Consider the following 25581-nt stretch of genomic DNA (forward strand, 5'->3'; position numbering starts at 1 on the left):
GATGTGCATCGCCGCCATAACCAAAGTTTATTGAACACCGCTAAGAGCGTGACAAACAAAAACAAAACAAAACAAAACAAAAAAATTAAAATAATAAAAACTGTGAGCCGCCCGACGACTATGCTGCGCGGTTTAGAGAGAGGCCGGCCCGTCCAAAGCCAACGAACAACCCACGAGGCGGAACCTTGGAAGCACATGCGCGCATCGCAAGCCGGCCAGTTGGAGAGCTCCACGGAGTTGGTGGGGTCTGGACCAGGCAGGAATGTCCCTATTCATCGTCATCGAGTGCCGGGTAGTTTTCATCAACTAGGCTCCTGCCAAGAATGCATTAGTAGACCGGGGCTGGGAGGCCTCTTATTGCCAAGAAAGTGATACTGCAGCATCAAAACTCAAAACGACCAGCATAGCCCCAATCAATTTGGGAGCTTTCCGCCATTGTTTGACGTCGCTGTCTTGGTAGCGCATCGTGAGTGGTTGCGAAAGTTGATTTGGGATTGAGCAGGTTGAGCGATAACCAAGGTTAGAATGAGTAGGATATTTCGTAACTCGTGTCTGACCGGTACCGGTTGACGGAATTGTGATATCGTTGGCCATGTCGAGATTTCTCTCAATCTTCCACACCACAAAAACCTGACATTGCTCACTTTCGAATTAATTTCAAACAAGCAAACAGACCCGTTGCAGCAGGCTCTATCTAAGCACCCCTTGCTCCCGAGTTCCTAATCAAGAGGTTCACGCTCATGTTTCATCGGAGCTCGATTGGTGGGGCACAACTGACGGCAATCGAGAAACCACAAACAAGGCCCGGAGATCAGGAGTGTGCGCCTTGACGTACATTCTCCCGAACACTCCAAAGACACACACATCCCATCTGCGCTCGTCACGTTTTTTCCGTCCGGTTTCTGCGCCTTTCTGCAGACCGCGAGCTACCCACACACACACCGCTTGCAGCGTCCCGCCCTTTCTTACTTTTTGTTAGCCCAGCAGCCAGGTACCTCGTACATCGACTTCATTGACTCGTGGTCATCTGATTCGCAGCATTCTTGGAGTAACATCCCAAGACGTTCCAGCCACATCCTCACTCGCTTGACAAGGCTTACCTTACATTGGCGATCGACCATGACACTCCGTGAGTCCATTAGCCTAGCCGTTTTACTACCTTCTCCCTCTACTTGCTCATTCGCCCAATTCGTCACGAGCGCAGTAGACTGCTTTTTGTTTCCTCTTCTTGTCATCTTTGCAAGACTGTATTCTTCGGAGTATGGTGTTCAGCACCCGATATCATCCCACACCGAGCCGAAGACCAATGCGCACTTGTAGCTAATCAAGCGCGCGATATAGCATTCCTCGAGTTCAGAGAGGCAGTTCGCCGCGCCACGATGCCCACGAAGCACCACACCCATGGCGGTCGAAATGGAGATGCAAATGAGAGAACCCCGCTAGTTAGTACTTCGGATAACGGCAATGGCCATAACCATGAACACAGTCCGACATACAAGTTCTTCCTCGATACGCAGGAAACGCCTGGATTGGGCAGCCAGAAGCCGTGGGTCAAGTGGCCGGCGCACGTTTGGCATACCACCAAGACCACCTTGTTGAGCAGTAAGTCGAACCGTCCACCAAAATTGCGCGAACAGAGAGAGAGCCCTTATAGAATTTGACAATTGACCATGCCTAGGTTATGTCAACATTCTCTTGGTCTTCGTGCCTATCGGCATTGTCGCTGGTGTCACGAAGTGGGATCCCGTCACTGTCTTCATCCTCAACTTCCTTGCTATCATCCCTCTGGCGGCAGTGCTTTCCTTTGCGACGGAAGAGATCTCGGTGAACCTCGGCGACGCTTTGGGTGGCTTGCTGAACGCGACTTTTGGAAATGCGGTTGAGTTGATCGTAAGTGGACACTCGCTTTAGTCGCTGTCGTCCCTGACACTAATGTGTTATCCAGGTCAGCATTATTGCCTTGATGGCCGAAGAGTATGACGTCGTCAAATCATCCATGATTGGTTCTATCTTGTCGAACTTGCTGCTTGTTATGGGCATGTGCTTTTTGTTCGGGGGCATTGCCAACATGCGAGATCAGAATGGTGTCGGGATGGAACAAACTTTTGCCTCCATAACGGCTCAGACCACGTGCTCCCTGATGACACTTGCCGCTGCTTCCATGATCATTCCTGGAGCTGTGAGCACGCCCCGATCAAAAGCTGGGGTGCATGTAAGATGCTAACTAATCTTAGTTGTCCATGGTCCTGAATTCCACTGAAGGCGACGAGGCCGTCAGGGAGAGGACGATCATCAACCTTTCTCGAGGAACGGCAATCATTTTACTCCTCATCTACGTTCTCTACCTTTGGTTCCAGCTGAGGACGCATCACAACCTGTTCAGCGCAGATTCACAAGAAGCGGAAGAAGCGGACGAATCGCAAGTGAACGGCGTTGAGCCGGAGTCTCGCGAGTCCGAGGTAGCGGAACACATGAGCCCTTGGTCTGCCGCCGTTGTGTTGATTGTGGTGACCGTCATGGTCTCGGTGTGCGCCGACTACCTGGTCAATAGTATTGATGCTCTTGTGGAACGAGCCCACATCAGTCGCAACTTTGTCGGTCTAATTTTGATTCCCATCGTGGGCAACGCTGCAGAGCACGTTACCGCCGTGGTCGTGGCGATCAAGAACAAGATGGATCTGGTGAGCGACTTTATCTCTGGTACTACGTGGCGATTTGACTAACTGTTCTTTTTCTAGGCTATGGGAGTCGCTATTGGCTCAAGCATCCAGATCGCTCTCTTCGTCACCCCTTTCTTGGTTGTGCTCGGCTGGGTGATAGACTTGCCCATGACACTGAAGTTCGAGACTTGTAGGTTTTCAATTTTAAACCTCTGGCTCGCCACGTTAACTGACTACTTTACGCAGTCGAGACTGTGGCTTTTGCCCTATCGGTTCTGGTAGTCACCTACACCGTACAAGACGGCAAATCAAACTACCTGGAAGGCGCAATGGTAAGTTGAAAATGCCACCAATTCTTAACATACTGCCGCTAACGTTTGCGCTAGTTGATGTCACTCTACATTATCATTGCTGTGGCCTTTTTCGTCACCCCCAGTGAATCCTTCGGCAAGAGCAATTAAAAGTCACACTCGTGTCGGAAATTAACGTTCTACCGCTTGCCATCGTGTTTGCATGAGTCAGAATTGTCAAGGCGGAAACTTCTAGCGCGCAAACTATTTTGACGCCAAAGTCGCTTCACAGGCCAGAAAAATTGTATTGGGCAAAAGATTCATACGGAGGCTTGGTATGCTTGATTTATGGAGTTAAATCGGAGGCGGTCGTCATCACCGCAGTGTTTCATTACTGTACAATATCGTCAGGTTTGAGGGAAACGTAGGTATAAATCCGGGGGAATACAGGTGGATATCAATATGTAAGGGTCAACAAATGGTGATATCGAAGTTCGATGGCGCGCGCTTACTAAAGGAAGCTCTGCATAGGACAAATTAAATTGCCCCTCGATATCCGCATGGAGTTGCTACTGCAGAAATGCGAACATAGGGGTTGATTCGAGAATGACAGCTAATACCAGCCAGTACATGCCACATGCGAACCCGGGAAGTCACGTATTCTTGATTTGGCCAGTAGAATGATGATCCAGGATGGAGACGTCATTTGATACAAAAGCAAAAGAATGGGATAGCGCTGCGAACCAGCACCGGTGGTTGCTATCCAAAGATATTGCATATAGACAAATTTGAGCGATATCCCCGCAGCGAGGATTAGCAATCTCTGGCAAATTTGGTGGGGTAGCCTCGAAAGCTGGGCAATCAATAGCCTATCTCGGGTATCAAGTCAATACAAGTTTCCATCTCCCAGACGTCATTCATCAGTCCCAACGACTCCGACATCGCATAAACCCACCGTCTCGCCCGCCAGGCCCGCTGACAGTATTTTCTTGATGTCAACTCGAGCATTTCAAAGAATCCAGCATCAAGCAAATCTACTATCCAAAGCCCCACGCATCATCGGTAAGAAATTTGATTGAATGGGAGACCGTGCTTAGCTAACAAAGGAATAGGTGCCAATCGAGGCTTCGCAACCATGGCAATAACGACAGATACCAAGAATTATAAGTTCAATCACTCCATGTGGGTATTTTTGGGGTTATATACGTCCCTGTGGATATGTGTACTAACACTGACATGATAGGCTGCGAGTGAAGGACCCCAAGGCTTCAGGTCAGTGCAGACTGTTCCTCAAGGTGCCCCTGGTGTGTATGCTTGGCTCCATGCTGACCAATGGGATGCCATCACAGTCAAGTTCTATGAGTTCCTCGGAATGACCCTGATCAAGCGCTTGCAATTCCCCGAAGCCAAATTCGATCTCTACTTCCTCGCGTACGACAGCCCGAAGGCCCTGTCGCACGGCAACTCAACCTTCGACCGCGAGGGCGTCATTGAGCTGACGCATAACTACGGCACCGAGGACGATGCCAACTTCACCGTCAACAATGGCAACAAGGAGCCGCACCGCGGGTTTGGTCACCTCTGCATCGCCGTGGACAACATCGCGGCGGCGTGCAACCGCATCGAGCAGGAGGGGTACAAGTTCCAGAAGAAGCTGACGGACGGGCGGATGCGCCATATTGCGTTTGCGCTCGATCCGGATGGGTACTGGGTTGAGATTGTGAGCTTGAAGATAAGTACCAAGGGCGCGGATGACCCGAATGAGCCGACGGAAGCAAGTGCTACAGACCCCAAGACGTACCGCATGAACCACACGATGATCAGAGTCAAGGATGCGGAAAAGTCGATCAAGTTCTACACGGAGACGCTGGGAATGGAGCTCTTCCGTACGGTGAAACAGAGCGCTGCTGGTTTCAACTTGTATTTCTTGGGCTACCCTGGCACAAAGGGAGTTCCGGAGAGTGGTTTCACGGCTGATTACGAGGGGCTGCTAGAGTTGACGTGGAATTATGGCACTGAGAAGGACGAGAACTTCAAGTATCACGATGGCAACTCGCAACCACAGGGGTTTGGTCACATCTGTGAGTTGTCTCCAGCGTATTCTGGGAATATGAAGCGACAGGAGAAGCTGACGTTTTAACAGGCATTTCGGTTGACAATATCGACGCGGCATGCGAGCGGTTTGAGGGGCTGAATGCCAATTGGAAGAAGCGGCTTACGGACGGGCGTATGAAGAACGTTGCCTTCTTGCTCGACCCCGACGGATATTGGGTCGAGGTCGTTCAGAACGAGCGGTTTGCAGATAAGGAGAACTTTTAATCTAACGGAGACGTATAGTATGTGGCCTGGTTGAGAGCACCAGCCCTCTGGGCGATGTTTACAGCAATGAGACATGAGATGAGACAACACACAATGCCATCTACGACGACAAGTGAACAGCAGAGAACGGCTGACAAACCTCCCGGGATAAGATCCGTCAACGTACCAAATCCGACTTGTCACACTTGGACCAGCTGACAGATCGCTAATATCGCATGGGGGTCCGCCAACCCTGGTTTGCGGGGGACTTGAACGTGCATTAGTGGAACGTGGGGGAGGGGTTGCCACGCCCTACTTCAACTGATGTCAAACTGCGGGGATCCTGGGGAATTCCTTACTGTCTATCCTCTAGTTCCAGTTGACAATTCGCACTTGATTTTCCCGAGCTGGACCTGCCATTGGATGAACGGGCACATCTTGATTAGACAACCCAATTACTGAGGCCTGGGGTTCGTCTCGTCCGACGGCGTGGGCGATCTCGGTCCACACCGTCCCATGTATACCTAACGTAGAGCTTCGTCAAATGCCCACCCACCTACCATTGAAGATGATGGAGGTCTCTCTCGCGTGTTGGAGCTGTCGGTGTCTGTGCTTGCGTTATTCGCTGGCTGAATTGGCAGGAATCGAGGTCAGTTGGCTCCCTTGGGCATGCTCGATTCTCGTTCTGAGATGCATGTCGGCGCGGGTTGCACATTATTTAGATGTGCGTTGCCCGGTGCGAATCCGGAGCATGTTTTGTTGCTTTCTCCTCCCTCTAGCGTCATCTGTCCCATGCCGCACTGACTCTTTGTTTCTTTGTTCCTTTGTTCCTTTCTTAAGACCTATCTGTCTGTCTCCTAGAATCTCAAGTCTGGGCAAGCCTCTTTATCTTTTCATACCTGCATCTCACTCCATCCCTCACGTTTCTCTACACAATTACACCAGAACTGCTCATCAAAATGGCCCCTGGAGCAGTTGACAGCCAACCGGCCCCCTCGGCCTCCCCTTTCTCCACTAAACCGCGGATCCTCGTCCCCGAAAAAGTCTCCCCAGACGGCCTCGCGCTCCTAACCACCGATTTCGAAGTCGACTCGCGCCCCGGCCTCTCCCCACGGGACCTCATTTCCTTGATCCCTGCCTATCACGGCCTAATCGTGCGCTCAGAAACCAAAGTAACGGCCGCTGTCCTGCAAGCGGGCATCCGCCTCCGCGTCGTAGCCCGCGCCGGCGTAGGCGTAGACAACATCGACGTTGACGCCGCCACCGCCCAGGGCATCATCGTCGTTAATTCGCCCTCGGGCAATATCGTCGCCGCGGCTGAACACACGGTCGCGTTGTTGTTGGCCACGGCGAGGAATATTGGGCGGGCGGATAGGACGTTTAAGGAGGGGAGGTGGGAACGGGGGAAGCTTGTCGGTGTCGAGGTGGGGCGGAAGACCCTGGGGATTATTGGGCTGGGCAAGGTCGGGATGAAGGTCGCGAGGATGTGTGTCGGGTTGGGGATGCAGGTCGTGGCGGTCGACCCCTACGCGTCGCCGGAATTGGCCAGGCAGGCCGGGGTGAAGCTCGTGGCTGGGCTGGGGGAGTTGTTGCCTGTGGTGGATTTTTTAACCATTCATACGCCGTTGTTGGCTAGCACGTTGGATTTGCTTGGTGAAGAGGAGCTTAGGAAGATGAAGAAGTCGGCGAGGGTGTTGAATGTAGCCCGTGGGGGTGTGTACAACGAAGCCGCGCTGCTGAAGGCCCTGGATGAGGGGTGGATTGCCGGGGCTGGGCTGGATGTTTTCACCAAGGAGCCGCCTGAGGAGGGCAGCGTGGCAGCCAGGCTGGCGGCGCACGAGAAAGTGCTTGCAACGCCCCATTTGGGCGCCAGTACGGTTGAAGCGCAGGAGAACGTCAGTCTAGACGTTTGTAGCCAGATGGCACTAATCCTCAAGGGCGGGCTACCGACCGCGGCTGTCAACGCGCCGCTTATCCTGCCCGAGGAGTATAGGAAGTTGCAGCCGTTCGTCAAACTGGTAGAGAAGATGGGCGGGCTGTACACGCAGCACTACGCCGCCCCCGGGACAAAGGGAAGCGGCGGGATCGGGGGCAGTAGATTTGAGTTGGTATATCAGGGAGATCTGGCCTTGGTTAGTAATACGCGTCCCCTGTTCGCGGCCCTGGTCAAGGGGCTCGTGTCGGCCATTTCAGATTCCGGGGGTAGGGATGTGAATATTGTCAATGCGGCGTTGATTGCGCGCGAGAAGGGTATTGTGATTAACGAGGTGCACACGACGGAGGTGGTCGGGTTGACGTATGCTTCGCTGGTTACTTTGAGGTCGTGTGATGGAGAGGGAGAGGGAAAGGGGAAAGGGAAGAAGGAACAGGTCATCGAGGGGTATGTATCCGGTAAGACGTTTTACATCTCCAAGTTGGATCGGTTCACGGCTAGTTTCACGCCTCAGGGGACTTTGTTGATTCTGCATAATTATGATGAGCCGGGCAAGATTGGTGGGGTGGGTATGGTGCTGGGACGGCATGGGATTAATATCACGTTCATGCAGGTTGCGAGTCTCGATCTGGGAAATGGGAATGGGAAGGAAAAAGAGGATGGGATGGAGGCGGATAGTGCGGCTGCGGGCGCGGAAGGCAAGGAAGGACATGGGAGTAGGGCCGAGAAAGAGGCGTTGATGATTCTTGGGGTTGACAGGGAGGTGGATAAGAACGTTATTGAAGAGTTGAAGACGGCCGAGGGGATTCTGGATGTGAGTTTGGTTGTGTTGTGAGGTGGAATTCCTCAGGGGCTTGACTCGGGATTAGGATCGGGATCAAGAGGATTCCTGCCTCAACTGCAGGGTCTGGAATTGGGAAAATATACATGGCTAGAAATAGTAGCTTTAGATATATGGATATTGGAACGGCCACAATTACGGGTTTGACGGTCCGTGGAATGCAAATTGTTTTATGGTGCCTGCTAGTGAGTTTGGACTTCTAGGACATGCTCTCATTGTAATGGGTGAACTACACCTATCGTGTGCACCTTTTATTGGGTTTAGAAAACTGCTTAGACTTTCTGCTTCTCTTCTAACCGTCTTTCTCATTTCACTTACATTGCACATACTCGAAAATAGAAGATGAACACCAGATTTGAAGGGTACACCATGCAACTGTGATTAAGCATTGTTAGCGGAGGATGGAGAATGCTTCACCCAAACTGGCAGGGAGTTACCTTCCTGACACGCGTGACTATCATAGTATATGATGCATACATGGTCTTCCCGATCATTTGCAGCGGCCAAGGAAGCCGATGTAAAGATATTGTAAGCCACGATTCAGCTGGAAAATCAACCCCGTTATGAGGGCGTTGAAATAGAACATGGTAGACGTGGGTTGCACGTTACGACCATAATAGCATAAATGAGAGCTGGATGGACCTGGATCTGTAGCGTAATTATTCTTCAAACTATAAGACAGCATTTCAAAGTACTAACTCTTACCCCCAGAAGCACACTTCGTCTCAACCCACCTAGCAAACTTAGTCGACGGAACATCCACTCCCCTCCAAAACATATCAGACACGCATATAACGATCGGAAAATACAACGCAGTGGCGACAACAAAACTGATCGTGAACGGCCAGAACTCCTCGTTGCCAATGGTGTTCCAGCACAGGTGGATCAACCACTTCCCAATCGTTTTATTGCCCAGTCCATGGACAAGATACAGAGCGAAACTGATCTTCCCCAGGTACTTCGCCGGCCGAGTAAGAAAGACGTTCTGCACAGACGGCAAGAAAGCCATGGGCCCCACGATCAAAATGGAACTAACCGCCAACCAAAAGCGCCTTCGGTACGCCGTGTAAGGCCAGACGTACTTGCTCCACATGTAACCCGGCGTTTTGGTGTTATGATCCCGCGGGTATCCCGAAAGAAACACCCCCAATATCAAGGTAAGTACGAGCAGGGCGTTGACCAGTTTCCGCCTAGGCGGGTTCTTGGGCTTTTGGGTGATTACCTCGAGTTCAGCAATGATCATTCCAGCGATGAAGAGGGCGACGTCCCAGCGTTTGTGGGCGAAAGAATGAACTACGATGAGAGATTCGACGGCTAGGCGAACCGGGGTCCGGGTTCGTGCCAGCCCGGCGAGCAGGAGGAAGACGACCATAGAACCGCGGAACTCAACGGCTATAGACCAAAGTTGGGGGTTGTAGAAGCCGAAGGGCTGGGCGGTCCACTGTATTTTGTTAGCAGTTTGTCATCTTGGAGTGCGCAAGTGATGGACTGGTAAGCGAGGCCCTCAGTTACACCATGTTTCGCCCTGGAGACAGACAGATCAGAAAGGAACTTGGGGAAAAAAACGCACATCCCACGGATTCGACTCCATGTCCAAAAACTCGACATACGCCGACAACCCATGCTCAAACCTCGCCCCATTGACCCTGTTCGGTATACTGATAATTCCGGTACAAGCCGCCACAAACGCCAACAAACTCGACACAAAAGCCGGCAAGAACAGTCTAATCGCACGCCGAAACGTAATCGACGTCAAACCCGCGTACAGTGTTTCATACTCGTGGCAGTGCATCCGCTGAATAAACCGATGCGAGAGCACGAAGCCGCTCACGACGAAAAACACCGACACCATGGCGGCGCCTGAGTAGATCAGTCGCACGAAGGGCAGCAGCCAGAAAGACCGCTGGTCCTTGTACCCCCATCCGGAGTTGACGACGGGGTACTCGATGTGACTCCAGTGCAGGATGAAGACGATGAGGGAGGCGACGCCGCGGACGCCGTCGAGGTACTCGGTCGAGTACTTCTTCGCCGGTGTAGACTTGATGTCCAAGCTTAGGGATGACGGTTTCTTGTCAGATGGGAGCTTGTCCGCCGCCGCTCGCCTGGAGCTCCGGAGGAAACTGGGTCGCATAAAGGCGAGACATTGTCGGCTTGCTTTTCGGAGCGATCCGGCGCGGATGAAGCCAGTCAAGTCGCTCGTGCTGTGACCCATGTCTGACAGCTTGTGCGAGGTTGCATGAGGCGGGAGAGTCTCTGTGTCCCCGCGGCGAGCTGAGGAATTGGCCGGGTACATAGGCAACGAAGTGTGTGTGAAACCTGGGGCGTGACGTGTGGTGGTGGTGGTGGTGGTCGACGGTTGAAGCCCACGGCCCGAGAGTTGTTCAACGTCCCACGAGAATACAATCGAGATCTGGCCGTATCTCGGGACACGGATTCTCGGTAGCCACAAAGGATGTACAGTGAAGAACGTAACGATGCGGCATAATCCCAAAAGACTTTAAGTCTGGCTTTTTCGACGCTGAAGTTTTGTCATCCGTACCAAATTGTCTGTCCCACATCACACATATCTACCGCCTCAGTCCACCCTGTGCCGCCAGGATACAGATCCTGGATAACATCAAGATTGCCATGTCAATTCCCAAACAGGCAATTGAGCATCGTCCAGGGGAAGAGCCCAATATGAGATTATAGTATCTAACTCCACACCGTCAGTCATTATGACCCAACAACCGGTCCAGCTCCACCTGTTCGGGACCCTAACGACTCAAGAAGTTTTATAGCTCTGGTCATCTGCGTGTTAATTTAACAATGCCGTTAATTGCCAACGTGGCCTTGTCCTATCATATTCCCCACCCTGTCCAATAGAATCGTCGTCCCCTGTATATCCCTGATGTCAATTCGTCCTTTGGCAGTGCCAAGGGCGATCCGCATCATATCTGGATAAGACTCACACGACCCTAATCTCTGCTGTATGTCAGGCCAGTGCCGACTTACAACATTGGCTGTCCTCCGTTATCGACAAAGTTCGAGAGTGGAAATTGGTCATGTGTCTATCTTGTCTGCCAAATTAGTTCCTGGTCGACCGTAGTCGAGGAATAAGTCAGCCCCCACTAACTTCCACTGGATTGTCCCGAGTACGTTGACTATCTCCCCGCAGTTCCTCAGGTGTCAAATGCAAAATGTCTGTGCATGTCCACGATATTTCCAAAGAAAATCCCATTCCAATGATCTTCTCAAGTCTAGACTTTCTGTTGTGTCGTGAACTTTCCCATTTGTTCCGCCATCACTCGATGCTAACTCCTAGTTGTTTCACTAAACCAACCCGATTTGGTATATGAACACACGACCTTCTGCTCCAAGTTCCTCGACCTGTCACATGGCACAGATAAAAGCATTTCCCGCTCGGTAGTCAAACACATATTCCACCATCTCCTCAGAACGTCTTATAACGACCTCGACTCAGTGGCGCTTTATTTTCTGACCATGTTCCGCCCCGAACGGTCCCGCCTCCCAATCAAAGGACCACTAAAACCGCCCTATTACATGGAACAGAGAACCGTCATCTCCCGCCCCGTGCGGAAGGCCATCTACTTGTTTTGCTTCCTGTCGGTGGCATGGCTCATCATCGACCGGAAATGGCACGAGGTAGACCCAGCTACGGGTGCTACTTATTCCACTTACACCAACTTCCAGTTGATGAGAACATCAGCCCTGGACGGCAAGGCGTCGCAATGGATTGGAGGCGGTGCGGCCGTCGTGTCGCTGAACAACCAGCTAGATGAAGAGCAACAGGAAGCGGAATCCAGAGAAGAGGCCCCACTGTACAACAACGTGCCCGACGTGCTCAGGATACCCTTTGAGGAAGCGGTGCTAGACGTCAAGCTTCACGGGTGGGAGGACGAATGGTTTTCCTCGGCAAATTTCGACGCAACGCGGGAAGGACCCCTGGCCGAGCCCAAAATCGACTTCGTCTACAACTGGGTCAACGGGTCCGAAGAGTCCTTCAAGGACATCCGCCACGAATACGAGGTGAAATCACCCCTGAACCGGCCCGACGGCCGGTGGATCGCGGAACACAGCATCAACCGGTACCGGGACTGGGACGAGCTTCGTTACTCGCTGCGCAGCCTCGACGCCTTCGCGCAGGGGTTCATCAACAAAATCCAGATTCTCGTGAACTCGGTTGGCGGCAGCTCGTACGGTGACTACAAGAACATGCGGCCGCAGCGGCCTGCGTGGCTCAAGGACGACGACAAGACCAATGAGCACGTGGAGGTGCTGAGCCAGGAGTCCTTCTTCCGCGAGCAGGACCGACAGTGTCTGCCGACCTTCAACTCGCTCGCTATCGAGTCGCAGATATACATGACGCCCTCTACGACGGATCAGCTCGTGGCCTTGTCGGACGACATGTTCCTTGGCATGGAACACGCGCCTTCCGACTTTTTTTCTCCCTTGTTTGGACCCATGATGGGCTTCAAGTCGGACTCGTACAATGTCAAGACGCTGGGGGGCTCGGGCCGCTGGCCCACCTTTGGCGAAAAACCGTTTGTTTATTACACGTCGTATCTGCTGAACCACCGCTTCGGTCTGCGCTCCCGCCATGTGCAGGCCCACGTGGCGCACTCGGTATCGCGAGCCGTCATGCAAGAAGCTATGGCGTCGTTCCCGCAGCCATCGACGACGGGCGCGTGCGAGCGGTTCCGGGGTGAGTCGCACTTCCAGATATACCCCTGGTACGTCGCATACCACTACAGCATTGAGAGGTTCCGTGAGGCTCTGCTATGGTCTTTCTTCATGTCGCGCTCCGACGCCAACGCCGACGGCTACCTCGACTGGACCGAGCGCCGCCATATACTCAACGCCATCGAGCCTGGCTGGCGGCGTCTCACGAGCCACGATGCCTCGGCGCCCGCGAAGCAAGACTCTAGCCGGGCGCGCATGTACTACCGCCTGCCCGAGGTCTTGCGTAAAGCTGGACTTCAGCCGCCCAAGGTGAACATGAACGTGCTCTGGACATCACTTGACGGCCCCGAGACCATTCGCAACATCAAGTGCCACGACTTCGACGTGGACAAGTGCTTCGGCGACTCCTTCGCCTCAGCGCGCTCCGACAGCACTACCTCCAACCCGGACTTCGCCGCTTCCAATGTCTTCTCGCGCGTATCCTCGCAGCACCCCTCCTGCGGCGACTGCCTCATCAAATTCCTGCTCGCGTCCACACCGAGCGGATTGGAACCACTGCTCCCGCCCAAATCCAAGACCCACGATCGCGAGGTCATTATCAAGGCGCTGAAGAAATACCAACATACCGTCGTCGACACCGACGCCATGAAGTTCGTCATGGTCAAGGACGCCGAGCAGGCCGAGATAGAGCTGCTCGAGCGCACCATTGAGCGCGGCAAGGTCTACGGCCAGTGGTGTTTGAATGATGACGTCATGACCGAGAGTGAGGAGCAGGTCAGCAAGGTGAAGGAGGTCATGAGCAGGGTTTTTGAGAGGTTGTGGCCTCAGAGGGGGAGGTGGGAGAGGGAAGATGTGTGAGACGTGGAATGTGAAGATGGAAATGGAAATTCATTGGGGCCTGGGATGAACCAGGCGGCAGGCATGACGAACTTACCTACGACTAAACCTTTCTTGTATTTAGTTTTTGCATCTTCTTGACCAATACCATTGATACCATTGATCGGTCAACGCACGACGTAAAATGGCGAAATACCGTGTTGTCAAGCCTGCGCCAATTGCGCTCCACATACTGTCCACGTAGCCAAGCCAATGCCTTACCCAGCGTTTACATATTACGTCGGCTCTGTTCGCTGATTGCAGGTCAGAATGAGAGCGAAAGGCTTGCATGGTGGTCTACCATAGTCTACCAACCCTGTATAGATCCGACAGTATTTGTATCATTTGTCTTGATTTCCTACGTGCACTTTTGCCTCTCTGTCAGGAATACCAGCTTCGCGATGTAACGAAATGAGAGCTCAGTGCGTCATGCGCAACGGTGCTCGTGCTCGTGCTCGTGCTCCTCTTCAATCCTTCTCTGTTCGGCAAGTTCTCTCTCCCTCTCCTTGTTCTTGAACACGGCCAAGAGTCCGAGGTCGTAGCAAGCCTTCAGAATGCCCGCGCAAACAAATGACACCCAGAGGTGATCTTTGTCAGCCAGGACCCCGGTGATAACGGGTCCAAGGCTTTGAGCGGTCGTCTTGACTACATTTATAGTTCCCATGACGGCTGTCCGCTCTTCTGGCAGTACGATGGTAGCCAAGAACGCGGATCGAGGTGCTGTATCCATGGAGTGTGTGCACGCCCGGAGAATGAGAAACACCAAGGACCACTGCACTTGATGCCGGAGTGGGATGAGTGCCAGGAACATAGAGGAAGGCAAATGCGTAAACACCATAGTCTGTCGAGCATTAGGGAGGTCAACCATCGATACAGGGAGCCCGCACCTGGATATTTCCAATTCGTTTGGCCAAGGCCGATGCTACAAGCATGGATGCCGCAGCAACGAGACTGGTGATGAAGAAGACAGTTCCGAGTTTACCTTCTTCAAGGCCGTATTGGGTCTTGAAGAAGAAAGTCATCCAGGACCTGCAGGAGTTAGCCCAACGCGGTCAAGGATCTGGGAGACGACATACAGAGGAACAAGACCTGAAGCGAAAGCATCCAACGCGAAGAGCAAAGACAAATTGAAAACCACCGAGACGCTCTCTTTGCTAATTTCTGGGAGAAGAGCCCGCAACCCTTTCTTGTGCGGTGAACCTGTGGGGGTGCCGGGCGTGGTTTCGTCGTTTAGCAGGGGCGCAGTTTCTGGGTTCCCATTCCTAAGTCGAGTTTGTTCTTGTTTCTTCCCCGACTCGACGAAATGACTAAGTAGCAACGTGAGCATTAGCTTGATAACTCCAATGGCAGCATACACCATGTAGAGGACCCTGTATGAGCTGACATAGTCCCATCTGAGTCTTTCGATCAAGTAGTCAAGCACCCATCCTCCAGTGATCATGCCGAATGCTGTACCCGCCGGTCCCAAGAGATTGTACCAAGCATAGATGTCGCTTCGGTTCTCAGGGGCTGTCAACTGTGCAACAATGCTCTCTTCAATAGCTCTGAAAGGGCCGATCTCATTCCCGCTGTGTGCCATGTGTCAGCAGGTTTCAACTTCCTGCGAAGACCCAGGCTGACCTCGGACTGATGACGCCGCAAATTGCTGCGATGAGCAACACCCAATAGTTCCCAGAGACGACGAAAATGATGCCACTCGCTGCCATCAACACAGCACCAAGCGCGAGTATGGCTTTCCGACCGATCGCATCGGCGAAGAGTGTGAGGAAGAAACTGATGCAGACGTCCCCGGCCAACGTCAAGGTCATGAATAGCCCAATTCGTGTCTTCGTGTTGCCGAGTGCTTCCAAATAGGACACCAGGATGAGAGTGGAAGCGCCATATGCGAACAATCGGACGAAGCGCTGCATGCAGAGGAGCTTGACGTCGGTGGAGGAGTTGTAGACTGAGACCAAACCGAGCTCCTCCAGTACTCGCCTGCACAAGCTGCTCTGCTGTTGTCCAGTATCCATTTCGAAGAGACAACTTAGTCTATTATCTCGAGATCTTCGGACGAGGATATTCTACCATGTTGAGTGTCTCCGTTATGCGACGAAGTTGTCGGTTTAGGCTGCCGTCCACTGCTGATCATTGACACTACGCCTCGACCCTACGACGATAATTTTTTTACGGCCAAATGTGACCAAAACACCCAATGCAGCTTTCGAGGTTGGTGATAGTAACTATGTTCTAACTTTACGTCCAAGTAAAACGCTTCAAAGCTGGTACAATCTCCGGCATATGCTCTCTTGAAAACGAGTGAACAGCGACACACCGTGTTGGAAGCCTCGCTCAACAACTGAAGAGCTGGAATCAAGCTAACAGCGGGATGTCGATGTCGGCGGTTAGTATATTCTGCTAGGCCTAAAACGAGAAAGATCAGCGAGAGGATTGGCTTACAAGCAAGGCACGCACCTGGCACTCAGCCATTGTGACACCACCATGTTTCCACACAGCATCATGCCAACCATGCACCTCTTCCCGGGGACTGTCTTGCCGTCGATCCCGCTTCGATTGCCAATGTTTCATCATACAGCTCCCCCAACTGACTTTTAGCCATATGTATGGCAGAGCCTTGAGCGGCCTCGGAATACTCTAAACCACAATTACGTTTCCTAAGCGATACGAAGTTGGGTTATGAAATACCGGCATTAACATGACGCAGTTGCGCAACCCTGGATTATTGCAACGATCCAACGCTTTGCTTTAGGATCTCACAGAGATGCCGGACGAAGAAGAAGAAGAAGACTGAATTTCTGTATGACTAGACGGAGGGTAGGTTCAGAGAATTAGGAGGCCAAATGATGGATTATGAGACATGAAGATACAACTGTGAAGTCAGTATGGGGTGTTCAGTGGTAGAGACAGACCCAAGGTGCCGTATCTTATCAGGCCCCTGAAGGTGCTGGGAATTGGAAGAGAAGCGTAAAAACTAACAGTTTAATGTCGATAAGACGTGACTGGCGGGGAAGGATCCATTAAGCTGTATTTGAGTACTTGTTTCGACTCATAACTCCCAAGTATTATACATTGGTGGTTGGTGGAACAGATATGTGAGACAAGCCCGACATAGACCACATAGTTACCATACCCACTTTCGCTCCATGTATCCACACGGGTCAGCATCACTACCCAATATCCTGCATCATTTATGCGTTGCCGGGCTCCATGACTAGACACCGACACTGGCTCACTCGGCCTGCGAGTAGTATTTTCTACTGGCATAGTACGCACGCAATGGCAAGTGGGGGACCCCTAAGCTCGACTCGCCCGGCAACGCTGCGCCAACGTACCTCCACTCCGGGATGCGGAGCCGGAAAGGTGGGAGTGGGGTTTCACTGCGAGGCGTAGCCGAGCCTACGTACGTCCCGTATGTACAACACGAAGTGTTTCGAGATGCGAGGAGGGCTGATAAGTAGACGAGACCACTCAACTCGAAGTCGTCAGGAATATTTATTACGGAAGAATCCTGAAGAATATCTGTTATCTAGTTCATCTTCTATAATATCGTTCCTTTGGCCTCTTGCTTTACCAACTGGCCAGATCGATTAGGAAAACCGGATTGCAAACTTCAACGCACTGGAGGCTTTTGCTCGTTGATCAAGTAAAACCGCCCATCTCTTCCCAGCTTCCTCTCTTTCAGCTTCGAGGAAGATCTTCAAAGCAAACATGGCAGAGACAACAAACGGTGTAATTGAGGTTGACCTCCCCATCATCTACAGAGATAGGTCAAACCCCGCAAAGTTCTATGAAGCAGTCTGGGGCCGCGTCTTCAACGGGAAGCGGGACACGGAGCGCCGACCATACGCAGTGGTCCAGGCCTCCAACGCAGCACACGTCAAAGCGGCTGTGGAATTGGCAGGGCGTGAGAACTGCCGCGTCTCCGTCCGTAGCGGCGGCCACAGCTGGGCCGGGTGGAGCGTGCGCGACGGCGCGGTGCTGATTGACCTCGGGGATCTACAGGGCATCGGTTACGATGAGGAGACCCAGATCGTATCGTGTTCACCGAGTGTTATCGGGCGGAAGCTGAACGCTTTCCTCGCGGAGAAGGGGAGGTTGTTCGCGGGGGGTCATTGTCCAGATGTTGGGCTGGGCGGGTTCTTGCTGCAGGGGGGTATGGGGTGGAATTGCAAGGTCTGCTTGGTCCCTTTGACGGCTGGCTACGAAACGCGATACTGAGCTGAGCTGAGCTGAGCTGATCTTGGTGCATAGAACTGGGGCTGGGCTTGTGAATCCATTGTTGGGATCGACGTTGTGACTGCGGATGCCAGAGAGTTGCATTGCAGCAAGGCGGAGAATTCGGACCTCTTTTGGGCGGCGAGAGGATCTGGCCCAGGTACGCATGGAAAAGGGGGAGTTGAACAACGTTCGCCCTGCTCGGTTACTGACTCGATTCTAGGATTTGCGGCTGTCGCGACGAGGTTCCACCTCATGACACGGCCGTTGACCAGCATGTTTAACTGCATATACGTCTACCCCATTTCGGAATATCGCAAGGTGCTACAATGGGTTGTAGATGTAAGTCTCCACTGCCCCTTGCATACTTGCACACTGCAGTCTGACAGGCGGCACAACAGCTTTGCCCCACCGCAGACCCGGACACGGAAATCGTGTGCGTGTCCCGATACGCACCAGGCTCAGACGAGATCCAGATCACCGCCGGCTTTACCACGTGGAAGCCCAGCCGCGCCGACGCCGAAATCTCCCTCAAGTCCATCCACGACAGCCGACCCTCCCATGCCGTGGTGGAGCTGTTCTGCGACCCCACCAGCCTCGACAAGGAGTACACGCAGCAAGCGGCAGCTAACCCGCAGGGCCACCGATACTGCAGCGAAAACGCCTTTGTGGCTAACGATGCCGACGTGCCCGCGGTGCTCGAGGCCGCCTTCACGACGCTGCCGACGAAGAAGTCGTTCGCGCTATATTTCGCCATGAACCCGACGTCGAGGAGACCGCTCCCGGATATGGCGCTGTCGATGCATTCTGATCACTACTTTGCGCTGTACACCGTGTGGAAGGACCCGGCCGATGACGCCAGGTGCACGGGCTGGGTATATGACGTGCTGAGGGATGTTGAGAGGCACGCCATCGGGAGCTATTTGGGGGATGCCGATTTCCAGCATCGGCGGACGAAGTTCTGGAGCGAGGAGAGCGGGAAGAAGTTGATGGAGGTCAGGAGGAAGTGGGATCCCGAGGGCAGAATTTGTGGGTACTTGGATGTGGACGACAAGAGCGGTGTTGCCGGGCTGCGGAATGAGTTTGAGTGGTAGGGCCTAGAGCAAAGAGAAGAACAATGCATGTTCGGCGTTGCTTGCTTCTCGTGGATGCAGCTGTGCGACGTCGCTGCGATGAATTGCGGTATCGGATTTTTAGACCACTAGCCTAGTGTGACAGATGACAGTTCCTGCAGCTCGCAAGGTGACATGCTTCTAGAACACGGCATGGAAGGTGCTACCCAGTAGAAAACCTCTGCTGACACATCTCTCCAGGGATAACCGAGTGCCGCGTTTCTGCGAACATTTATCGCCGGCTGTGAAACATTCCATTCATGCCCTACCACAGATGCGCAGAGCGGTTGTCGATTGGTTTAGCCACAACGCCACCTAAAGGTCACATAATTGATAGATGAAATCTGCAAGCCAAACATTTCCGATTTTGATTGTTTTCATACTTGTAGTTGGATAGCACTGGTACCGGCATTCCGGCTACATACGAAGGTGAAGAGGGGAGGTGCAGGTGGGGAATCCAAGCCGCAACAGGGCACTGCAGTATCTCAGGTGGTAATTTGGTCACCTTGAGTACAAGCCATCTATTACTAACGGGTTAGTGTATAATAAAAGTCTGTCGGAATCCAAGTACTAGGAAGGTGCGTGAAGGACCAATCTCCAAATCCTGCAACGTGTGCCTGCCTGCCTCGTATCCCTCCACACCTGAGGCCCCAACTTCCCACAAAGTCTATATCCACGACTTGTTATGTGTATATGTAGTAGTGTAACCTGGGTCGCCGTCTTACTAGACAATAAAGTCTTTACTTATTTATACCTTAATGTCCTTAAATATCGGCGTTGTAGTAGAATGAGGAACGAAGTCATCGCGAAATAGGCGACATAGGTGTGATTTGGAGGGGTTGGCGGACCTGTTTTCATCACATTGGCAACCGCTCTGGACGCGTGCAGCATTCCGCACACGCGTGTTCGGCAATTATAGTCGGCCTCTGCTCCAGGACCCCTCCACATCTGCCGATGGTCAACGCAGGCCATCTTCTCTTGAGCAGCTAAGCATTTTCTGATACGTCTAATGGCACCATGTGGACAGCCACAATTTATTATCCCTTTGGTGCGCGTTCGGCACTTTTTTTTGTTGTTGTTCATGTTGTTCTTTTCTTCCCAGCTACATTTTGCCCATTCCGAGGTCAAGCCTACCTGAAATAGGCCAACTAGCCGTTTGAATAGGTGCAACACTCGGCTTTTGACTACGCTATGGCCGCGGGTGATTTCACTGTAACGGAGGTTTACGAATCAATCCCTTGTCTGCAGAATTGTAAAATTACGGTCGCCGGTCACAGTTTCTCATATATCTAACGGTGGTACTATCGACGGTTTCTCGTATCACCGTCAGCCGCCTAGTTCCCTTGCTTCTCAAGTTGCTGAATACGGACAATAATTACCCCTCGTCCAATCATGTACGACCTAATGACTATTTCAGTCCCAACAATACCCCCCTTTTTCATCCAGGTGCATTCCACTCGCGCGTTACCCCCAGCTTCTGACGAAAGAATGACATACACACGCTGTAGCGACGAGTTTAGCTTTGTCCCACCTAAACTCGATTCATTGGACCACACATCTGCCGAGTATGTATGCTGGTTCAGCTCGCCGTCTTCATTCTCAGACCAGACAACACCATCCCATCTTTCCCAACCATGCCGTCACTGGTTCTCGGGAAGTCTAAGCTAGAGGTGAATGGCTGTCATGACTTTCGCCCCCCATGCCCACGTTTTCCCCACTGGACTATCGTAGGCATGAAGCATGGTGACGGACTCGAAAACAGCATAGTGGAGACCCCGGGTTCTTGGGCCTCATGCCATGGCCGTTCGAAGCGCGGCTACGGTTAAGCCGGAGACGGCAGATGTGCAGCGATCTATTATTAACGGGGCCGCCAATGATTACAAGTGCTATGACAGTCTTGGGCTCAAATTGAATTCATCCAGCCGCGGTTCACGAGTGCCCGCCCCCACCCCTGCCTCCCCCACAGATGCAGCTCATACGTTTGGCAGATAACCGAGCGAGAGACAAGAGCTAGCCGAGATACAACGGCAAGACATCTGTGTCTTGCCGTTGTTGCAAGGGATTCACCTAGACTTCTGCTTGTATGGGGATTTCATGTATTACTTTTGTATATATTACTGGGGTTCTGGGTCTTGTCTAGGCGTGCTCCAGTCGTCACCTATAGCCACTGCACCCCAACACCTATCGTATCTTGAACATATCCACGCATGGGTTTCAACAACCCTTCCTAACATACCTTCGGAGAGCAACTAGTATTATCAACTGCGTACGCTGGGAAATTCCCCGATTGCAGAATGGACCAACCCAATGCGTCGGTGCTGGTCACACTTATAAGTCAATACTGGTTGCCGATATCGATTATCAGCGTTTTTGCCTGGCTCATCAGAAATCGCTTTCACAATGGACTGAGCAAGTATCCAGGTCCGTTCCTGGCTTCGTTGACGGACTGGTGGAGGTTCTGGTATGTCTACAACCGCCGGCCTGAAGTGATGCACCAGAAACTACATGCAAAACACGGTGATGTCGTCCGGCTGGGGCCAAACGTGCTCTCATTCGCAGACCCCAAGGCTCTGAAGGCGATATATGGCCTGAACAAGGGGTTCGTTAAAGTGAGCCTCCTCCTAAACTAAGCACAAAGATATGGTTGGATGCTGACGCGCCCCGGCCTAGACCGATTTCTACATAGTCCAACAAGCGATAGCGCAGGGCCGCAGGGTAGAGTCCCTCTTCAGCACGACAGACAACAACTACCACGCGCAGTTCCGGCGGTGCGTTAACGCGGCCTTCTCCATGTCGTCGCTGGTGCAGTACGAGCCCTTTGTCGACAACACGACCAAGCTGTTCCTGGCGCAGACGGAGCGCCTCTACGTCAACAACCCCAACGGCTGTGACTTTACCCGGTGGCTGCAATTCTACGCCTTCGATGTTATCGGCGAGATCACGTACAGCAAGCGCCATGGGTTTATAGAGAAGAACGAGGATATCGATGGGATGGTCGCGTATCTTGCTAAGTTGTTCCTATATGTCGCCCCTGTGAGTCATCCTGTCTCCTGCCTCGTCACTCCAACATGTCTTATGGCTGGGAGGTTAACAAGCGAATGCAGATCGGTCAAATCCCTTTCCTCGACCTCATCCTCCAAAAGAACCCCATTTTTCTCAAACTCTCCCAATGGGGCCTCATTGAGTCCACCTTCCCTGTAGTCTACTTCGCCCGCGCCCGCATGGCCGAACGTCTAGGCACCCCCCTCTCTTCCTCAACCTACCACGCCAAATCGGAACCCCTCCTCCCCGTAACCGACACCAAAATCGCGGTCAAGTCACCCGACTTACTATCCAAATTCCTCGCCGCCCGCGAGGCCCGACCAGACTTCATGACGGATAAGCATGTCCAGACCATGGCGGTATCCATGGCCTTTGCCGGGTCGGAGACGACGGCCATTTCGCTTGCGAGCGTCTTTTACTACCTCCTGCGGACGCCGCCCGCTCTGGCCCGGCTGCTCAACGAGCTGGATGAGTTTGGTAGGGGCGGAGGTTTTAGCGATTACGAGACGGGACTCGTTACTTGGCACGAGAGCCAGAAGTTGCCTTACCTTGATGGTTGCATCAAGGAGGCGTTCCGGCTGCACCCGGCGGCGGGGCTGCCGCTCGAGCGGATTGTCCCCGAGCCCGGGATGGAGATCGCGGGACACCATGTCAAAGGAGGTACTATCGTGGGCTGTTCGGCGTGGGTTATACACCGCCGGCCCCAGATTTTTGGCGCAGACGTGGATGTGTTCCGGCCAGAGCGCTGGCTCGTGGACGAGAGTCTGACGGGGACTGCGAGAGTGGAAGATGAGAATAGGGTCAAGACGATGAATGGGATGATGTTCCAATTTGGCATGGGAAGTCGGACGTGCATTGGGAAGAACATTAGTTTGTTGGAGATTTACAAGTTGGTTCCGAGTTTGTTGAGGAGGTTTGATGTGAGTTCCTCCCCGGCCCCCCCTCTCCTTTTCGCGATTGTGTTTCTTTTGCCCCCTTTCCCTATCCTTTCTCTCTTCTTTTTCTCCATTGTTCTCACCTTGTACTCTTGTCTTCTGAACGATCCTAAACCAAAATACTTACGTGAATCAACTCGATAGATCCGTTTCAAAGACCCGAAGCAGGAGTGGAAACTGGTTAATGCCTGGTTCGTCAAGCAGCAGAACTTCCAGACCATGTTCGAATTGCGAAATATCGTGAAACCGGATGCTGCGGCCGGGGATGAGAAAGTTGAACTTGGTACTTCGTTACTATAATTGAGTTGTGACCAACCAGAATCTAGATGTGAACAGATTCTGTAACTTTTTGAAGAGCAAAATGTGTGCCGTCTTACAACCATGACAAAGGCGAGATTCTGGCTGATGCTGTAGAGACGATATAGAGAATAGACTTAGCGACGATCTATTGGACGGCATGATAGTATCGCGCCTCTTCACAATGCAAGCCTCCCTGTTCCACCTCAGGACGGCAAATGCAGCGTCAGAAACAAAAAGGGTATCGTCCATTCGACGGCTATCCACACTCCAAAGAATAAGCACTGCCTCCTCCACCCATCCACCAACCACAGCTCCTTCCCTTTCCATCCCCTCCCCTGCAAAAGGAGCATCTCATTTTAGCCACAAAAACATCGCGGGTAGTTTATTACAAGGTTCTTTAAGACTCCAACTTGCGCGTGCTTAATACTTCCACAATCATGCCACGTCAACAGTGCCTCCCGGTCTCTATCATCCCCTACCCCAACTCGTACAAGTAGGCTTTGTGCTCATGAACAAAAGCATGTATTATATAAATCTTCGTTCCTCCTCTGGGCAAAAACGAACAGAGGGCAATGAATCAATCGAAAACGCCGTCGAAAACAACGATGATGAAACAGCAGCGCGGGGTATGTAAATGATGAGTAAGCCACCACTGCACCCCCCAACCCAACCCCCCTCAAAAAAGAGGGAGGAAGTTGGCTAGTAAGAGTGACTCAACACCCTCCTGCCGCAACATCGAAAGAACCAACAACAGCCTCAGTTGTTCAAAAAGAGAAGATTACGGTCGTGGGCCAACATGAGCCAACCTATTCACAGCCCGCGTCGAAGGGTCGAAGCAGTGCGCGAATGTAAAGAAGTGTGTAGAGAAGTCTGTCGTAAATATCCATAAAGTGGAAGGACGCGTTCGCGAGCAGCCAGCGGCAGAGCGCCGTCTAAGAGCTCTGCTTGACGTCGGTCATGGATTTGAGCATGCTGTGAAATGGACGTCAGCTTCTATTACTACGCTAGATGACGTTGTTCTTTGCCCTCCAGGATAGTAAACGAAAGCCATAACTGGTGGTCTGGCCTTCGTCAGGGGGTTCTGCATACCGCAGGTTTCGTTCGCTGATATCCCGGTCGATTTCCTTCATGTGCTCGATTGTTATGTTACACTGTGATATCTGTCGAGGCCGGATTGTCAGTACAGCTTCACAAATCTTTGACGTTGGTATGAGAAGAGGGAGAGATGATGGGATGGGGGTGAGCAGGTGGTACATGAGGGTGTAATTAGGTGTACAAGAATGGCCTTTGGGGGTCCTGCGCACCGAGGCTAATGCTGCTGACATGGAATCAGACTCCTCACCTTCCGACGCAGGAAGTTCCGATTCGGCGTCAGTGCTGTCTTCAGCGCCTGCAAATCTGCTTGCAGCAAGGCCAGATTTGGGCTTCGTTGCAAAGGTTGCCTGGGCCTACCACCAGGTCAGTTCCACTGTCCTATAAAGGGTATTTTCGCTGCATCGTCATAACGCAGCGGACGAAGATGGGCAACAGGGGGTAGACAGACCTTGGCTTCGGCAATCTCGGCATCCTTAACCTTCAACTGGGCTTCCATTTCCGCAAATCTAGACTTTACGTTGGCTGCTTCCTTTTCGGCTACTTCCACCTTCTGGCGGTGTTGTTCGACCAGGTTGCTCAAGGTGTCATGCTTTTCCTTCAAGTCGGCTGCTTGCTTTTCGGCTGCTTCCACCTTCTGGCGTTGCTCCTCAACCAGATGGCTCAAGGTGTCATGCATATCCTTGTAGTCGGCCTCATGGCTCTTCATCTTTGCATCAACGTCATTGTTGATGGCCTCAAGTTCCTTCTTTGCGATAGCTGCGTCTTCCCTGGCTTCCGACAGCTGCTCCTTGAGGGTCTCGAGCTCCGCCGTCTTTGCCTCATGGTCTTTTGTTAAGGCATCCAGGTTACTAGTCGACTTGTGCGATGCGGCCTGAATGGCCTCGAGCTCTTCAGCATGCTTCGTCTTTAGCGCCTCGAGCTCTGCCTTGAGTGTGTCGACTGCGGAAGTGTCTGGTTTCTGGTTTTTCAGAGCATCGAGTTCCACCTCGAGATTGACCTTGTCCATCTTTGCTCCGGCCAATTGCTGCCTAAGCTCATCGACCTCCTCTTGGACCTTGGCCAAAATGTCACCTGAAGCCTTGGCCGAAGTCAACTCAGCTTCGAGGTTCTCGGCCTTGACTTGGGCCTGTGCCAGCGCATTCTGGAGGGCTGTCAAAGCTGATTCGTGTTCAGAAGCGGAAGCCTGCTCATAATCAGTGCCTGGGATGTCAAAAGTTACAATGTCTTCTTACCTCGTGCTTGGCCAAGTTCTCAGCGGCAGCCGCTAACTTGCTCTCGTGGTCTGCCATCAGAGCGTCGAT

The 25581-nt window shown here is 52.5% G+C and overlaps 9 protein-coding genes across 9 annotated transcripts; 6 read left to right on the plus strand and 3 right to left on the minus strand.

Moving 5' to 3' along the window:
- The first annotated feature begins 905 nt into the window (after nucleotides 1-905).
- Nucleotides 906-3342, plus strand: BCR38DRAFT_243087 (Sodium/calcium exchanger protein-domain-containing protein). The gene is made up of 7 exons (XM_040854409.1): nucleotides 906-1602; nucleotides 1679-1890; nucleotides 1946-2179; nucleotides 2235-2681; nucleotides 2739-2850; nucleotides 2907-2992; nucleotides 3047-3342. Exons 1-7 carry the CDS (start codon nucleotides 1380-1382, stop codon nucleotides 3119-3121), a joined length of 1389 nt encoding a protein of 462 aa, XP_040714409.1. The 5' UTR covers nucleotides 906-1379; the 3' UTR covers nucleotides 3122-3342.
- Nucleotides 3343-3860: 518 nt separating this feature from the next.
- BCR38DRAFT_439110 (Glyoxalase/Bleomycin resistance protein/Dihydroxybiphenyl dioxygenase) lies at nucleotides 3861-5718 on the plus strand. Its single transcript, XM_040860610.1, has 5 exons — nucleotides 3861-4012; nucleotides 4063-4132; nucleotides 4194-4222; nucleotides 4300-5031; nucleotides 5094-5718. The coding sequence occupies exons 1-5, from the start codon at nucleotides 3943-3945 to the stop codon at nucleotides 5267-5269; spliced, it is 1077 nt and encodes a 358-aa protein (XP_040714410.1). The 5' UTR covers nucleotides 3861-3942; the 3' UTR covers nucleotides 5270-5718.
- Nucleotides 5719-6691: 973 nt separating this feature from the next.
- BCR38DRAFT_439113 (D-isomer specific 2-hydroxyacid dehydrogenase) lies at nucleotides 6692-8162 on the plus strand. The gene has a single exon (XM_040860611.1). It carries the CDS (start codon nucleotides 6718-6720, stop codon nucleotides 8014-8016), a length of 1299 nt encoding a protein of 432 aa, XP_040714411.1. The 5' UTR covers nucleotides 6692-6717; the 3' UTR covers nucleotides 8017-8162.
- A 554-nt stretch (nucleotides 8163-8716) lies between these two features.
- On the minus strand, nucleotides 8717-10153 carry BCR38DRAFT_347188 (acyltransferase 3; the record flags this gene model as incomplete). Its single annotated transcript, XM_040856319.1, has 2 exons — nucleotides 8717-9463; nucleotides 9593-10153. The coding sequence occupies 2 exons, from the start codon at nucleotides 10151-10153 to the stop codon at nucleotides 8717-8719; spliced, it is 1308 nt and encodes a 435-aa protein (XP_040714412.1).
- Nucleotides 10154-12389: 2236 nt separating this feature from the next.
- BCR38DRAFT_439116 (uncharacterized protein) lies at nucleotides 12390-13835 on the plus strand. The gene has a single exon (XM_040860612.1). It carries the CDS (start codon nucleotides 12430-12432, stop codon nucleotides 13561-13563), a length of 1134 nt encoding a protein of 377 aa, XP_040714413.1. The 5' UTR covers nucleotides 12390-12429; the 3' UTR covers nucleotides 13564-13835.
- Nucleotides 13836-13845: 10 nt separating this feature from the next.
- Nucleotides 13846-15899, minus strand: BCR38DRAFT_243189 (major facilitator superfamily domain-containing protein). Its single transcript, XM_040854410.1, has 4 exons — nucleotides 15202-15899; nucleotides 14658-15149; nucleotides 14469-14610; nucleotides 13846-14422 (listed from the first exon to the last, which is right to left on the minus strand). The coding sequence occupies exons 1-4, from the start codon at nucleotides 15591-15593 to the stop codon at nucleotides 14009-14011; spliced, it is 1440 nt and encodes a 479-aa protein (XP_040714414.1). The 5' UTR covers nucleotides 15594-15899; the 3' UTR covers nucleotides 13846-14008.
- Nucleotides 15900-17289: 1390 nt separating this feature from the next.
- On the plus strand, nucleotides 17290-18890 carry BCR38DRAFT_486843 (FAD binding domain protein; the record flags this gene model as incomplete). Its single annotated transcript, XM_040864078.1, has 4 exons — nucleotides 17290-17754; nucleotides 17833-17956; nucleotides 18020-18138; nucleotides 18198-18890. The coding sequence occupies 4 exons, from the start codon at nucleotides 17290-17292 to the stop codon at nucleotides 18888-18890; spliced, it is 1401 nt and encodes a 466-aa protein (XP_040714415.1).
- Nucleotides 18891-21202: 2312 nt separating this feature from the next.
- On the plus strand, nucleotides 21203-23185 carry BCR38DRAFT_486844 (cytochrome P450; the record flags this gene model as incomplete). The annotated part of the gene is made up of 4 exons (XM_040864079.1): nucleotides 21203-21517; nucleotides 21579-21941; nucleotides 22013-22870; nucleotides 23030-23185. 4 exons carry the CDS (start codon nucleotides 21203-21205, stop codon nucleotides 23183-23185), a joined length of 1692 nt encoding a protein of 563 aa, XP_040714416.1.
- Nucleotides 23186-23921: 736 nt separating this feature from the next.
- Nucleotides 23922-25387, minus strand: BCR38DRAFT_243245 (uncharacterized protein). Its single transcript, XM_040854412.1, has 3 exons — nucleotides 24729-25387; nucleotides 24528-24633; nucleotides 23922-24345 (listed from the first exon to the last, which is right to left on the minus strand). The coding sequence occupies exons 1-3, from the start codon at nucleotides 25284-25286 to the stop codon at nucleotides 24332-24334; spliced, it is 678 nt and encodes a 225-aa protein (XP_040714417.1). The 5' UTR covers nucleotides 25287-25387; the 3' UTR covers nucleotides 23922-24331.
- Nucleotides 25388-25581: the final 194 nt, after the last annotated feature.

Source organism: Pseudomassariella vexata (assembly GCF_002105095.1).
Source record: "Pseudomassariella vexata strain CBS 129021 chromosome Unknown BCR38scaffold_9, whole genome shotgun sequence".
Taxonomy (NCBI): Eukaryota; Fungi; Ascomycota; class Sordariomycetes; order Amphisphaeriales; family Pseudomassariaceae; genus Pseudomassariella; species Pseudomassariella vexata.